This window comes from Rhinopithecus bieti, unplaced genomic scaffold (genome assembly GCF_001698545.2).
Source record: "Rhinopithecus bieti isolate Rb0 unplaced genomic scaffold, ASM169854v2 scaffold_2723, whole genome shotgun sequence".
NCBI lineage: Eukaryota > Metazoa > Chordata > Mammalia > Primates > Cercopithecidae > Rhinopithecus > Rhinopithecus bieti.
Window position 1 is genome coordinate 3,627,084 of NW_016804119.1, and position 13,564 is coordinate 3,640,647.

General features: G+C 49.4%; 1 protein-coding gene across 1 annotated transcript; it reads left to right on the forward strand.

The window, feature by feature from the left end:
* Positions 1–417: 417 nt before the first annotated feature.
* HAS1 (hyaluronan synthase 1) lies at positions 418–12,512 on the forward strand. Its single transcript, XM_017864383.1, has 5 exons — positions 418–485; positions 4,768–5,472; positions 8,054–8,279; positions 8,856–8,988; positions 11,515–12,512. Exons 1-5 carry the CDS (start codon positions 477–479, stop codon positions 12,188–12,190), a joined length of 1,749 nt encoding a protein of 582 aa, XP_017719872.1. The 5' UTR covers positions 418–476; the 3' UTR covers positions 12,191–12,512.
* The last annotated feature ends 1,052 nt before the right edge of the window (positions 12,513–13,564 follow it).

Below are 13,564 nucleotides of genomic sequence, written 5' to 3' on the forward strand. Positions count from 1 at the left end.
GGGTACCAAGAAAGAGATGAGGATAAATAGTGGATTGGGGAGAAAGAAAGGGACGGAGGGAAATACAGGGATAGAGGATGAGGGGAACCCCCAAAATGCAAGCAAGGTGGAAGAGAAAAATCAGGGGAGACAAGGGACAAGAGTGGGTAGGAAGAGAGAAGAAGACATACAGGAGAGAGGCTGGGAGAGGAGGGGGAGCGATGGCAGAGAGGACTAGAGGAGGGGCGCGGGTAGACATGGGGGCCTGGGAAGGGAGGCCCGTCTGGCTGAGCGAGGTGGGACTAATAGCGGGAAGCGGGTGGAGCTGCCGGGCCATGACCTCAGAGCCCCTGGCCCAGCTTAGCCTGACTGACGTCAGCACTTGCTCCCGCCCCCGCGTGTGCTGGTCTTCAAATGACCCCCCTGCAGCTCTCTGGCCACAGAGAGGCTGAGAGAGCAAGCAGGAGAGAAGAGAGTGCCCGGCCAGACTCACTGCGATGACACAGGTTGTGTGTGTGTGTGTTTGTGTGTGTGTGTGTGTGTGTATATACAGCCATGTGGGGGAAACTACTGCCATATGTGTGACCACAAGTGTTGGGGAACTGTGTGCACATGATTTCATGTGTGTATCCATGTGCGTGACAGCGACCATATGTGTGTAGGGGACAGTGAGCATGTGAGGCTGAGTGTGCTGGTCTGTGTATACATTGCCCTGCGTGGGCGGCCATCCGAAGTACATGTAGGTGAGATGTGCCATGTCCGTATTTCCGTATCTGTGTATCTTGCTATAAATTTGTGTATGTCTATGTTCCCTGGGAGGCAGAGAGAAAGAGGGAGTGAGAAAGTGAGCAAGTGAAAGAGACTGAGTAAGAAAGAGAGTTGGATTTGCCTGTGGCACGTGGGAATGGATTTCTGTTTCATGCGTTCAATAGCTATTAAGTTGAACCAAATGAAATCACTGATACTGAGCCACTCTAAACTTGGAAGAACAGCAGTTTCATCTGGTTCAGTATCAGCTTGACAGTCACCTACTATTTCTCTTGAAATCTTCCGTGTGTCCCATTGCCCCAGACTCTCAGTTGGGGCTCTGTGTGTTTGTGGCCACGTGGGCATCCCCTCGCTGGTGTTGCTTTTTCCTGCCGAGGGGTGTGTGCCTGCAGGTTCACCTGTGTGGCCATCAGTGGGGGTCATGATCGTTGTGTTTGGCCTCAGTGGGTGTGTGGGGTCATCCTGTAGAACCCGAGTAATTCCATTCTGTGTGTCACTCATCATGTGTGAGTTCACGTGTGGGGGGGGTGTGTCTACACGTGTGTTCATCTGTGTTTCTAAAATCAACTCTCTGGATCCCTAGTATGAATTGGGCCATCCTTAGGAACTCAGGCAAGGCCAGGTTTGAGGCAAAGGAAGAGAGAAGGGGGATTCCAGAAGAAAGAATAATGTTTAATGTTGAGACTTTAAAAGCTGTACCTCAGCTTTGTCCTCTAGAAATGTAACAAAAACCATAATATCTAATTTAAAACGTTCTTGTGGCCACATTTCAAAAGTAAAACAAACAGGTGAAATTAATTTTAATAATATATTTTATTTAACCCAGTGTGTCAGGGGCCAGAACTTTTTTTTGATAAAGGGCCCAATATTAAATATTTGAGGCTCTTGGGGGTCATCTGGTCTCTTTAGAAAGTACTCAACTTCCATGCTGTAAATGTAGAATCAGCCACAGATGATGTATAAACCAATGAATGCGGTTGTGTGCAAATAAAGCTTCCTTTAAGGACACTGAAATTTGAATTTCATATTTTTCATGCTCCACAAACTATTATTCTTCTTTTGGCTTTTAAAAACCATCTAAAAATATCAAAGAAAATTCTTAGCCTGCAGGCTGTAGCCTGTCTTAGCATGCCGACCCCTGCTACGTATGAGATATGATAGTTTCAATATGTAATCAATACATAAATGTTAATGAGCTATTTTACTTTCTTTTCCCCAGACTTGCGCTTCAAAATCCAGTGTGCTTATTGCGCTTCTCACTTAGATGCTACCTTTTCATTGGAAATACCTAGTCTGTGTTTAGATTTTATAAAATTTACAGTTACAAAAGGAGCATCATAGATGCAACTTGTTCCAAACATATTTAAAAGCTTTCTAGTAACTGAATCAAGTAAGAGTTTTAAAAATTTAAATGAATTAAAATTAAAATAAAATTTAAAACTCAGTTCCTCGGTGATACTGGCTGCATTTCAAGTGCTCGGTAGATACATGTGGCTGGTGACACCTGTTTTGGACACAGAGATCTATATCTTAATGATGCATTTAAATAACCCACAGTAAGCCTATGAGGCAGGAACTGGTGGCGTAGGAGGCAGTTTAGCGTAGAGGGGACGCCAGAGCCAGACTGCCTGAGTTTTATTTCTAACACTGCTTATTACCTGAGTGACCTTGGGTAAAAGTATTTGCCTCTCAGTGTCTCAGTTTCCTCATCTGTAACAGAAGACAGTAGAGATACCTGCCCTATAAGGTTGTTGTAGAGACCGGGTGCAGTAGCTCACGCCTATAATCCCAGCACTTTAGGGGGCCAAGGCAGGAGGATCACTTGAGCCTGGGAGTTCAAGACCAGCCTGAGCAATACAGCAAGATCCTGTCTCAATTATTATTATTATTATTATTTCGAGATGTAGTCTTGCACTGTCACCCAGGCTGAAGTGCAGTGGCACTGTCTTGGCTCAGAAGACAGTAGAGATACCTGCCCTATAAGGTTGTTGTAGAGACCGGGTGCAGTAGCTCACGCCTATAATCCCAGCACTTTAGGGGGCCAAGGCAGGAGGATCACTTGAGCCTGGGAGTTCAAGACCAGCCTGAGCAATACAGCAAGATCCTGTCTCAATTATTATTATTATTATTATTTCGAGATGTAGTCTTGCACTGTCACCCAGGCTGAAGTGCAGTGGCACTGTCTTGGCTCACTGTAACCTCCACCTCAGGGGTTCAAGCAATTCTCCTGCCTTAGCCTCCTGAGTAGCTGGGACTACAGTCATGCGCCACCAAGCCTGGCTAATTTTTGTATTTTGGTTTCACCATGTTAGCCAGGCTAATCTTGAACTCCTGACCTCAGGTGATCCACCTGCCTCGGCCTCCCAAACTGCTGGGATTACAGGTGTGAGCCACAGTGTCTGGCCCCCGTCTCAATTTTAAAAAACTATATATATATATATATATGTATAAAGGTTGCTGTACAGTAGTGTCTGGCACACGGAAAGTACTTTTTCCTCTGATTCTGGGCTCTTCCAGCAACATTTACTGGGGCACCTGTTCTGCTGGGGAGCTGGGCAGTGGAAAAGCAGAACGAGGCTACGCCTCTGGAAAGTCAGAAGGAAGAGTCCTCCACCGTGGGCTGCTGACCCTGTGCAAGTCATTCCTTCTGGCCAATCAGTCCTCAGTTTGGCCACCTGTACGGTGGCAGCGAGCACTATCTGTCCCCCAGGGCTCTCCTGAGGACTAAAGGTTGAGGTTTAGCAATTCAATTCCTAAGGTTCAAATCCAGGCTCCTCTGCTTTCCAGGGATGACCTTGGGCAGGATGCTGAACCTCTGTGTGACTCAGCTGCCTCATCTGTAGAATGGGGGTAATAATAACAGTACCTACCTTATAGCGCTGTCGTAAGGATTAAAATAAATTCGTTTATCTTAAAGGCTTAGAGCAGGGACTGATACATAGCATTTTGGTTTTTTAGTACATGTTGTTATTATTACTGTCTCAACCCTAAGAAACCTTTGATTGGAAGATAAATCCTCATTGTATGTGCCGCTAAGAAAGAGGAGGGAAACGCCCTGGTAATTAAATTGTGACACTCCTTTGCATGCAACCATCCTCACGGATTGAAGAGATTTCAAAACGTGGAAAAAAATTGTATTGGAAGGAACAAAATCAGGCTGGGCTTGGTGGCTCATGCCTGTATTCATAGTACTTTGGGAGACTGGGGCCTGGGCAGCATAGTGAGACCCCTCCTCTAAATTTTTTTTTTTTTTTTTTTTTTAATTAGTAAGGCATTGTGACTCCAGCCTTGTGGTCCTAGCTACTTGGGAGGCTGAGGTGAGAGGATCACCAGAGCCTAGGAGTTAGAAGCTACAGTGAGCTATGATGGTGCCACTGCACCCCAGCCTGGGCGACAGAGCAAGACGCTGTCTATAAAAATAAATAAATAATAATGAAAAGAAGGAATCTAATCAGCATGAAGCCTAGATAGCTATTTGCCCCAATTATTTTCGTTAATGAAAATGATTCTGGGTCCGGGGAGGTAGCTCATGCCTGTAATCCCAGCACTTAGGGAGGCCGGGGCAGCCATGTCACTTGAGCCCAGGGGTTCCAGACCAGCCTAGGTAATGTAGGGAGACCCCGTGTCTACCAAAATTTAAAAATTAGCCAGGAGTTGTGGCACACGCTTTGTAGTCCCAGCTATTAAGGAGGCTGAGGTGGGAAGCTGAGCCTGAGTTTGGGAAGCTGAGGCTGCAGTAGGCCCAGACTGTGCCACTAGGCTGGAATGATACCCTGTCTCAAAAGGAAAAAAAAAAAAACAGAAGGAGAGAGAGAAAAAGGGAGAGCGAGAGCGAGAGCGAGAGCGAGAGCTAGAAAGAGAAGGAAGGAAGGAAGAAGGGAGAGAGGGAGGAAGGAGAAGGGAAGAGAGAGGAGGGGAAGGGGAAAGGAAGAAGGGAAGCAAGGAAGGGATTTTGTAATCTTCTCTCAGAGGAGGCCCTCGGGACTCATGCCCCTTCCTTTCCACTCTCGTTCCCAGCAGGACGCGCCCAAGCCCACTCCCGCAGCCCGCCGCTGCTCCGGCCTGGCCCGGAGGGTGCTGACCATCGCCTTCGCCCTGCTCATCCTGGGCCTCATGACCTGGGCCTACGCTGCCGGGGTGCCGCTGGCCTCCGATCGCTATGGCCTCCTGGCTTTCGGCCTCTACGGGGCCTTCCTCTCGGCGCACCTGTTGGCGCAGAGCCTCTTCGCGTACCTGGAGCATCGCCGGGTGGCGGCGGCGGCGCGGCGCGCGGCGGCGCGGGGGCACCTGGATGCAGCCACCGCGCGCAGCGTGGCGCTGACCATCTCCGCCTACCAGGAGGACCCCGCGTACCTGCGCCAGTGCCTGGTGTCCGCCCGCGCCCTCCTGTACCCGCGCGCGCGGCTGCGCGTCCTCATGGTGGTGGACGGCAACCGCCCCGAGGACCTCTACATGGTCGACATGTTCCGCGAGGTCTTTGCTGACGAGGACCCCGCCACGTACGTGTGGGACGGCAACTACCACCAGCCCTGGGAGCCCGCGGCGGTGGGCGCGGTGGGTGCCGGAGCCTACCGGGAGGTGGAGGCGGAGGATCCCGGACGGCTGGCGGTGGAGGCGCTGGTGAGGACTCGCAGGTGCGTGTGCGTGGCGCAGCGCTGGGGCGGCAAGCGCGAGGTCATGTACACAGCCTTCAAGGCGCTCGGAGACTCGGTGGACTACGTGCAGGTGAGTAGAGGCGCCCTCAGTCCACTCCTGACTCGAACACCCGGACCCCACTTTCCTGGGGTCTTTCCTTCAATGTACAGATTTGAATGACTCTCTCCCTTTCTTTATTCATTCATCTATGCAGTGGAGAGATTCTTTCCTTCACTCATTCATCCATCCATCCATCTATCCCTTTATCCAATATGGAGATCATTCGTTCATTTCTTCATTCATTTACCCATTCAGTGTAGAGGCATTCTTTCCTTTCTTCATTCACCTATGCATTCCAGGAAGAGACAATTTCACTCATTCTTGACTCATCCATTCATGTATCCATCCATTCAATAGATTCATTCGTTCATTCATCCATTCATCCAATGATTCAGTTATCCATCCATTCAATGTAAAATTACGTCCTTCCAGCCGGGCACTTTGGGAGGCTGAGGTGGGCGGATCACCTGAGGTCAGGAGTTCTAGACTTGCTTGGCCAACATGGTGAAACCCTGTCTCTACTGAAAATACAAAAATTAGCTGGGCGTGGTGGCGAGTGCCTGTAATCCCAGCTACTGGGGAGGCTGAGGCAGGAGAATCTCTTGAACCTGGGAGGTGGAGCTTGCAGTGAGCCGAGATCCCACCATTGCACTCCAGCCTGGGCGACAAGAGCGAGACTCCATCTAAAAAAATAAAATAAGTCCTTCCTTTCTTCATTCAGTGTAGACACTCTTCCTCACTCATTCAGTCATCCATCCACCTATCCATCCAATATGGAGAATATTCATTCCTTCATTCATTTATACATTCAGTATAGAGTCATTTCTTCCTTTGTTTATCCACCCATTGGAGGCAGATACTTAATTTCACACATTCATTCACTCCTCCATTCATTTATCCACTCATTCAATATAGAGATTCATTCATGCATCCATCCATCTATCCACATTTCCATCCATTCAATATAGAATTAAGTTCTTCCTGGCCAGGTGTGGTGGTTCACGCCTGTAATCCCAGCACTTTGGGAGGCTGATCTGAGGTTGGGAGTTCAAGACCAGCCTGACCAACATGGAGAAACCCTGTCTCTACTAGAAATACAAAATTAGCCGGGTGTGGTGGTGCATGCTTGTAATCCCAGCTGCTTGGGAGGCTGAGGCAGGAGAATCGTTTGAACCTGGAGGGTGGAAGTTGCGGTGAGCCGAGATCACACCATTGCACTCCAGCCTGGGCAACAAGAGCAAAACTCCATCTTAAATAAATAAATAAATAGATAAATAAATAAATAAATAAATAAAAGTTCTTCCTTACTTCATTCAATGTAGAAATTCTTTTCTTCACTCACTCGTTCATACACCCATCTATTCATCCAATATGGAGATAATTTGCTCATTTATTCATTCATTTATCTATTAAATGTGGAGATTTGTTCCCTTCCTTCTTTCCTTCTTCCCTCCTTCCTTTCCCCTCCTTCAGTGTTGAGATTCTTTTGTTCATCCATTCAGCCATCTATCTATGTATTCGATATTCAGATTAATATCATTTATGTACTCATTCATCCATCCCATTTGGTGTAGCAATCTTTTGAGATGGAGTCTCACTCTGTTGCCCAGGCTGGAGTGCAATGGTTCAATCTCGGTTCACTGCAACCTCCGCCTCCTGGGTTCAAGTGATTCTCCCACCTCAGCCTCCCCAGTAGCTGGTATTACAGGCATCTGCCATCATGCCCAGCTAATTCTTGTATTTTTGTAGAGACACGGTTTCACCGTGTTGGCTAGGCTGGTCTCAAACTCCTGACCTCAGGTTATCTGCCCACTTCAACCTCCCAAAGTGCTGGGATTACAGGCGTGAGCCACCACAGCCGGCCTAATGCTTTATATTAGTTTTCCATTGCTGCATAACAAGTTACCATATGTTTGGCAACCTGAACAAAACACATTTATTATCTCATAGTTTCTATGAATCAAGAGTCAGCACAGCTCAGCTGGGTCCTTTTTTTCAGGATATCACCAGGTTGCAATCAGGGTATCAGCTGGAGCTGGGTCTTTTTTAAGGCTTGGGGTTATCTTTCAAGCTTATGTATTTGTTCGTTGGCAGAATTCATTTTCTTGCAGCCACAGAACTCATGGTAGCAGTAGCTTGCCTGTTCAAGGCCAGCAAGGAGACTCTCTGACTTCTAGATCTGCTTTTAAAGGGTTCTCCTGATTAGGTCAGGCCTATCCAGGATAATCTCCTTTTGATTAACTTATAGTCGAGAGATTTGGGGACTTAATTACATTGCAAAACCTATTCACCATTTCCATATTAGGTAATATGATCGTGGCAGTTATACCCCATAACTTCTGCCATATTCTATTGCTTAGTAGCAAGTCGGGGTCTCACTCACACACCAGAGGAGATGGTATGTGTCTCATTGTTCATGTTCATACAAGGATGTGCATCTTGGAGTACATGTTAAACTGTGATTGCACATTGAAAATGAAGAAAAAATCTCAAAATTGCATTCAGATCGGTTGCAGAGTGCCCCAGCTGCACTGAACCCCTTGGTGCCCTCCTCTCAAGCATCAGTCTGATGCAGGGGTCTGTGCTGATCCTGTCCCCTTCCACCTCACAGGTCTGCGACTCGGACACAAGGTTGGACCCCATGGCACTGCTGGAGCTCGTGCGGGTACTGGACGAGGACCCCCGGGTAGGGGCTGTTGGTGGCGACGTGCGGATCCTTAACCCTCTGGACTCCTGGGTCAGCTTCCTAAGCAGCCTGCGATACTGGGTAGCCTTCAATGTGGAGCGGGCTTGTCAGAGCTACTTCCACTGTGTGTCCTGCATCAGCGGTCCTCTAGGTAAGCAGCGGCAGAGATTGGGAGGGCCGTGGATGGGGTGGAAAGGGAGAAGGGAAGCCGGATGGGGCTGAGGATGTGACTGGGGTTGGGGACAAAGATGCAGCAGGGCAGGAACTGGGGATGGGATAAAACTGGAAGTTGGTGGTGAGGATGCTGCTTGGGTTCGAGCTGAGTTTGGTGTGGGGAGTGAGGTTGGAGAAAGGATATGGATGGGGATTGGGGCTGGGCCTGGGGAAAAAGATGGGATAAGCTTGGAGTCAAAGACAGAGTTGGAGCCAGGTTTGAGGCTGCAGTGGGTTTTGGATGGGGCTGAGAATGGATGTGGGATTGGTGATGAGACTGGGGTGGGCAGGTTTGCAGTCAGTGGGTAGAGTTCAATGACAGGCAAGTTGGAGTGGGTATGAGGTTGAGGACAGGATTGGGGCTGGAGTTGGGATTGGAGATAGTGCTGAGATTGAGATTATGATGACTGAGGATGGGGTTGGAACTGGAGATGGGGTTGGGGCTGGAAACAGCATTGGAGTTGATGTTGGTGACAGCAGAGGCTGACACTCTTTCACATCTCCCCTCACCCAGGCCTATATAGGAACAACCTCTTGCAGCAGTTTCTTGAGGCCTGGTACAACCAGAAGTTCCTGGGAACCCACTGTACTTTTGGGGACGACCGACACCTCACCAACCGCATGCTCAGCATGGGTTATGCTACCAAGTAAGCCAAGGGGACCAGGTGGTCGGGTGTGTGTGGAGGCCAATGAGTATCCCAGCATGTGTGCATGCTGAGAGTTCTCCAAATCCAAAGTAACTCACCAGACCATGGGCTCTATCAAATGAGACTTTAGAGGAGAGAGGAAGATACCATAATGGGCAGAGGGGCCATTTACATTGAGCCAATGGACTCTACCAAGTGAGATATTAGGGGAGAGGGGAAGATACTATAAGGGACAAGGCTAGCATTTGCATTAAATCATGGAATGCAGTGAACTCTACCAAGAGAGGCAAGGTGAGGGTAGAGAATTCACCTAGCATTGAGTTAGGGTGAGTTGGTTCTGCCATGGAGACTAAGGTAGCACAGTGGGGAGTGAAGTAGGAAGGGCAAGAGACAAATGGATAGAATGGGATCTAACTAGTGAGAGAGCTGTGGAGAAAGAATCAAGTGAGAGAAGAGGAGCACCCGAACTCTAGCAAGTCCTTCAAGAGAAGAAAGGTAATTCCATGAGACTCAGGGGAGGATGATCTAGACCAAGTGAAGTTCAGGGGAGAGTGATTTCTGCAAAGTCAGGTCCACTGAAAGACCCAGAGGGAACTTGGGATAATCCAAGGGAATCCATGCATTATTTCACTCAACAAATATTCACTAGGTGCCTAGAATGTTTAAGCTGCAGTCATACAGCAATAGGCAGACAGGACACCAATTGATTATATCAGTAGGGGAGACACACAAGAAGTAAATAAGCAGAACATACAGTATGTTCATGATATGTGTTATGGAGATAAATAATACTGGGCAGGGGGATGGATAGGAAGTTTTGGGGTGAGGAGTGAAGTGTTAAGTGGAGTGCCTGAGGTAGGATGGGGCTCAAGGCTGAGAACAGTGTGGCTGGAGCATGGAACTGAGGGAATATTAGGAGAGGAGGATGGAGAGTCAACAAGGGGTCAACTCATGAAAGGCTTATAGGTCTAAGGACTCTGACTAAGATGAGGGAGCCATGGGAGGGTTTTAAGCAGAGAAGTGACACATTGTAATGGGATCCCTCTGGCAGCTGTTTTGGGTACAGACTGCAGAAGTCAAGGTCGGAAGCAGGGAGGCCATTGAGGATGCCAAGTGACACAGGGGAAGGAGACTGGACACTGTCAAGTAATGCCCACGATTCTAATCTTGTGTGGGCTTGGCTGGAACCTGTGCAGGGATTGATTAACGATGTCTGCCACAAAACAGTAAGGAGGGGGGCCCAGCCAATGAGACAAAAGCAGTATCCAGTTCCTAAAAAAAAAAAAAAAAAAAAAAAACAGTAAGGAGGCCTGATGGTTCCCTTGAGAAGTTCCAATACATAGACTACCCTGGGTAGCGACCACGCCCATCTTGCTCCTCACTATAGGGACTGCCAGTAATAGTAAGCATGATAGTATTAGTAATATGTTAGTGATAGTATTAGTAATAGTGTCAGTAACCAACATGATATTAGTAACGGCAATAGTAATGGTATTAGTCACAGTAAAAACAGTAGTAAATAACATTTATTGAGCAAATATTATCTACTGTTCCTAAGTACTTGGCGTTTAATCTTCATTTAATCCTCACAGTATCCTTGTCATATGAGAACTTTTTTTTTTTTTAGGTGGACTCTTAGGCCGGACACAGTGGCTCATGCCTATAATCCCAGCACTTTGGGAGGCTGAGGCGGGTGTATCACCTGAGGTCAGGAGTTCGAGCCCAGCCTGGGCAACATAGTGAAACCCCGTCTCTACTGAAAATACAAAAAATTAGCTGGGCGTGGTGGCGGGGACCTGTAATCCCACCTACTCTGGAGGCTGAGGCAGGAAAATCGCTTGAACCCAGGAGGCGGAGGTTGCAGCAAGCTGAGATTGTGCCATTGCACTCCAGCCTGGGCAACAAGAACAAGACTCCATCTTAAAAAAAAAAAAAAAAAAAAAAAAGATAGAGTCTTTCTGTGTTGCTTAGGCTCAGGCTGGAGTGCAGGGGCACGATTATGGCTCACCGCAGCCTCAAACTCCTGAGCTCAAGTGATTCTCCCATCTCAGCCTGCGAAATAGCTGGGACTGCAGGCACACATCACCACACCTGGCTAATTGTTTTTTTTTTGTTGTTAGAGATGGGGGGTCTCACTATGTTGCCTAGGCTGATCTCGAACTCTTAGCCTCAAGTGATCCCCCCACCTCAGCCTCCCAAAGTGCTGGGATTACAGGCATAAGCCATTGCATCCTGCCCATTGGTGCTTATTTATTTATTTGTTTATTTAGTAGAGATGGGGTCTTGTTATGTTGCCCAGGCTGGTCTTGAACTCCTTATGCCTCAGCCTCCCAAAGTGCTGGGATTACAGGTGTGAGTCACCGTGCCCGGCCTATCAACCCTATTCTACACATGAGAATACTGAAGCCTAGAGAGGTTAAGAAACTTGCCCTCGGTGGCCATCCACAGTGGTCATTTCTGCCTCCAGAATCCTGCCCAGGCCCCAGGGAGCATGCGATGATGTCCTTATTCCTCGTGCCCGTGCAGGTACACCTCCAGGTCTCGCTGCTACTCAGAGACACCCTCGTCCTTCCTGCGCTGGCTGAGTCAGCAGACTCGCTGGTCCAAGTCGTACTTCCGTGAATGGCTGTACAACGCGCTCTGGTGGCACCGGCATCACGCCTGGATGACCTACGAGGCGGTGGTCTCCGGCCTGTTCCCCTTCTTCGTGGCGGCCACGGTGCTGCGTCTGTTCTATGCGGGCCGCCCGTGGGCGCTGCTATGGGTGCTGCTATGCGTGCAGGGCGTGGCACTGGCCAAGGCAGCCTTCGCGGCCTGGCTGCGGGGCTGCCTGCGTATGGTGTTGCTGTCGCTCTACGCGCCCCTCTACATGTGTGGCCTCCTGCCCACCAAGTTCCTGGCGCTGGTCACCATGAACCAGAGTGGCTGGGGCACCTCGGGCCGGCGGAAGCTGGCCGCTAATTACGTCCCTCTGCTGCCCCTGGCGCTCTGGGCGCTGCTGCTGCTTGGGGGCCTGGTCCGCAGTGTGGCACACGAGGCCAGGGCCGACTGGAGCAGCCCTTCCCGCGCAGCGGAGGCCTACCACTTAGCCGCGGGGGCCGGCGCCTACGTGGGCTACTGGGTGGTCATGTTGACGCTGTACTGGGTGGGCGTGCGGAGGCTTTGCCGGCGGCGGACCGGGGGCTACCGTGTCCAGGTGTGAGTTCCAGCCACGCGGATGCCGCCTCAAGGGTCTTCAGGGGAGGCCAGAGGAGACCTGCAGGGCCCCCGAGCCACGAACTTGCTGGGTGGTTCTCTGGGCCTCAGTTTCCCTCCTCTGCAAAACGAGGGGGTCAGCAGCCCAAGATTCTTCAGTCTGGACTATACTGGGACTGGGACTTCTGGGTCTCTAGGGAGGGGTATTTATTGGTCAGGGTGTGGGATTTGAGGAGCGGAGGGGAAAGGGTCCTGCTTTCTCCTCGTTCTTATTTAATCTCCATTTCTACTGTGTGATCAGGATGTAATAAAGAATTTTATTTATTTTCCCTGAGCCGCCTCCTTTTTTGAGAACTAAGGGGACTGGATGATTGAGAATTGGGGACGCTGGGCTCAGTGCTGGGTGCTAGCCGTTTGAACCTGGACAAGACACTCTTCTTCCTTGGAACCAGGGATTCCCTCTTTTGAAAACAGGGATTATTAATCCCATGGGGCAGGGTTGGTGTGAGGGTTACTCAACTCATTCACGGGTTCTTACGAAGCACCTGCCACCTGCCGCACACTGTCAGGTACTGCAGATGATGCTTTTATCTCTGGTCCGTCTACTCAGAAGGGTAACACATCCCTCTTCTCTTCAAACCTCCAGCACCTCCTCCCCCAGCCTCTCAGCTGACTTCCTATCTCACTGAGAAAATAGGGGTTAAAAGAGAAAACTTTTGCTGGAGTCCTCATCTCCACGTCTTCCCACTCACTTGCCTCTGTGTGCATACACTCCACCTTCTTGCTGTTGCTGAGGGTGACCTGTGCTCCAAGTCAATGCCAACCTCTTCCATCAGGGCACCAGACCCTATGTCCTCTTTGTCTGCTCGAAGACTTCACTCCAGCAGTTCTTTCCACTTGATCCTCCGTCAATTCTCCTTTCCCTTCGGAGCCTTTCCCATCAGCATCCGAACCTATTGTTACTCTCCCATTTTTAAGACTCCCTCTCTTGACCTCAGTTTCCCCATAAACAACTGTTCCATATCTATTTCTGTTAATAGCAAATTTCCTTGGGAGAGTTGTCCATATTTGTCTCCAATTTCTCTCGCACAGAGTTCACTCGTTCAAAGTGTACAATTCGGCCGGGCGCGGTGGCTCACGCCTGTAATCCCAGCACTTTGGGAGGCTGAGGTGGGCAGATCACTTGAGGTCATGAGTTCCACACCAGCATGGCCAACATGGTGAAGCCCCATCTCTACTAAAAATACAAAAAAAATTTAGCCAGGCATGGTGGCATGTGCCTGTAATCCCAGCTACTCAGGAGGCTAAGGCAGGACAATCACTTGAACCTGGGAGGCGGAGGTTGCAGTGAGGTGAGATCATGCCACTGCACTCCTGCCTA

Bases quoted from the DNA above. Each gene is read 5' to 3' on its own strand.
- HAS1 (XM_017864383.1), top strand. The intron at 8,280-8,855 runs GTAAGCAGCGGC...CCCCTCACCCAG, and splicing joins CTGCATCAGCGGTCCTCTAG to GCCTATATAGGAACAACCTC. The intron at 8,989-11,514 runs GTAAGCCAAGGG...GTGCCCGTGCAG, and splicing joins AGCATGGGTTATGCTACCAA to GTACACCTCCAGGTCTCGCT.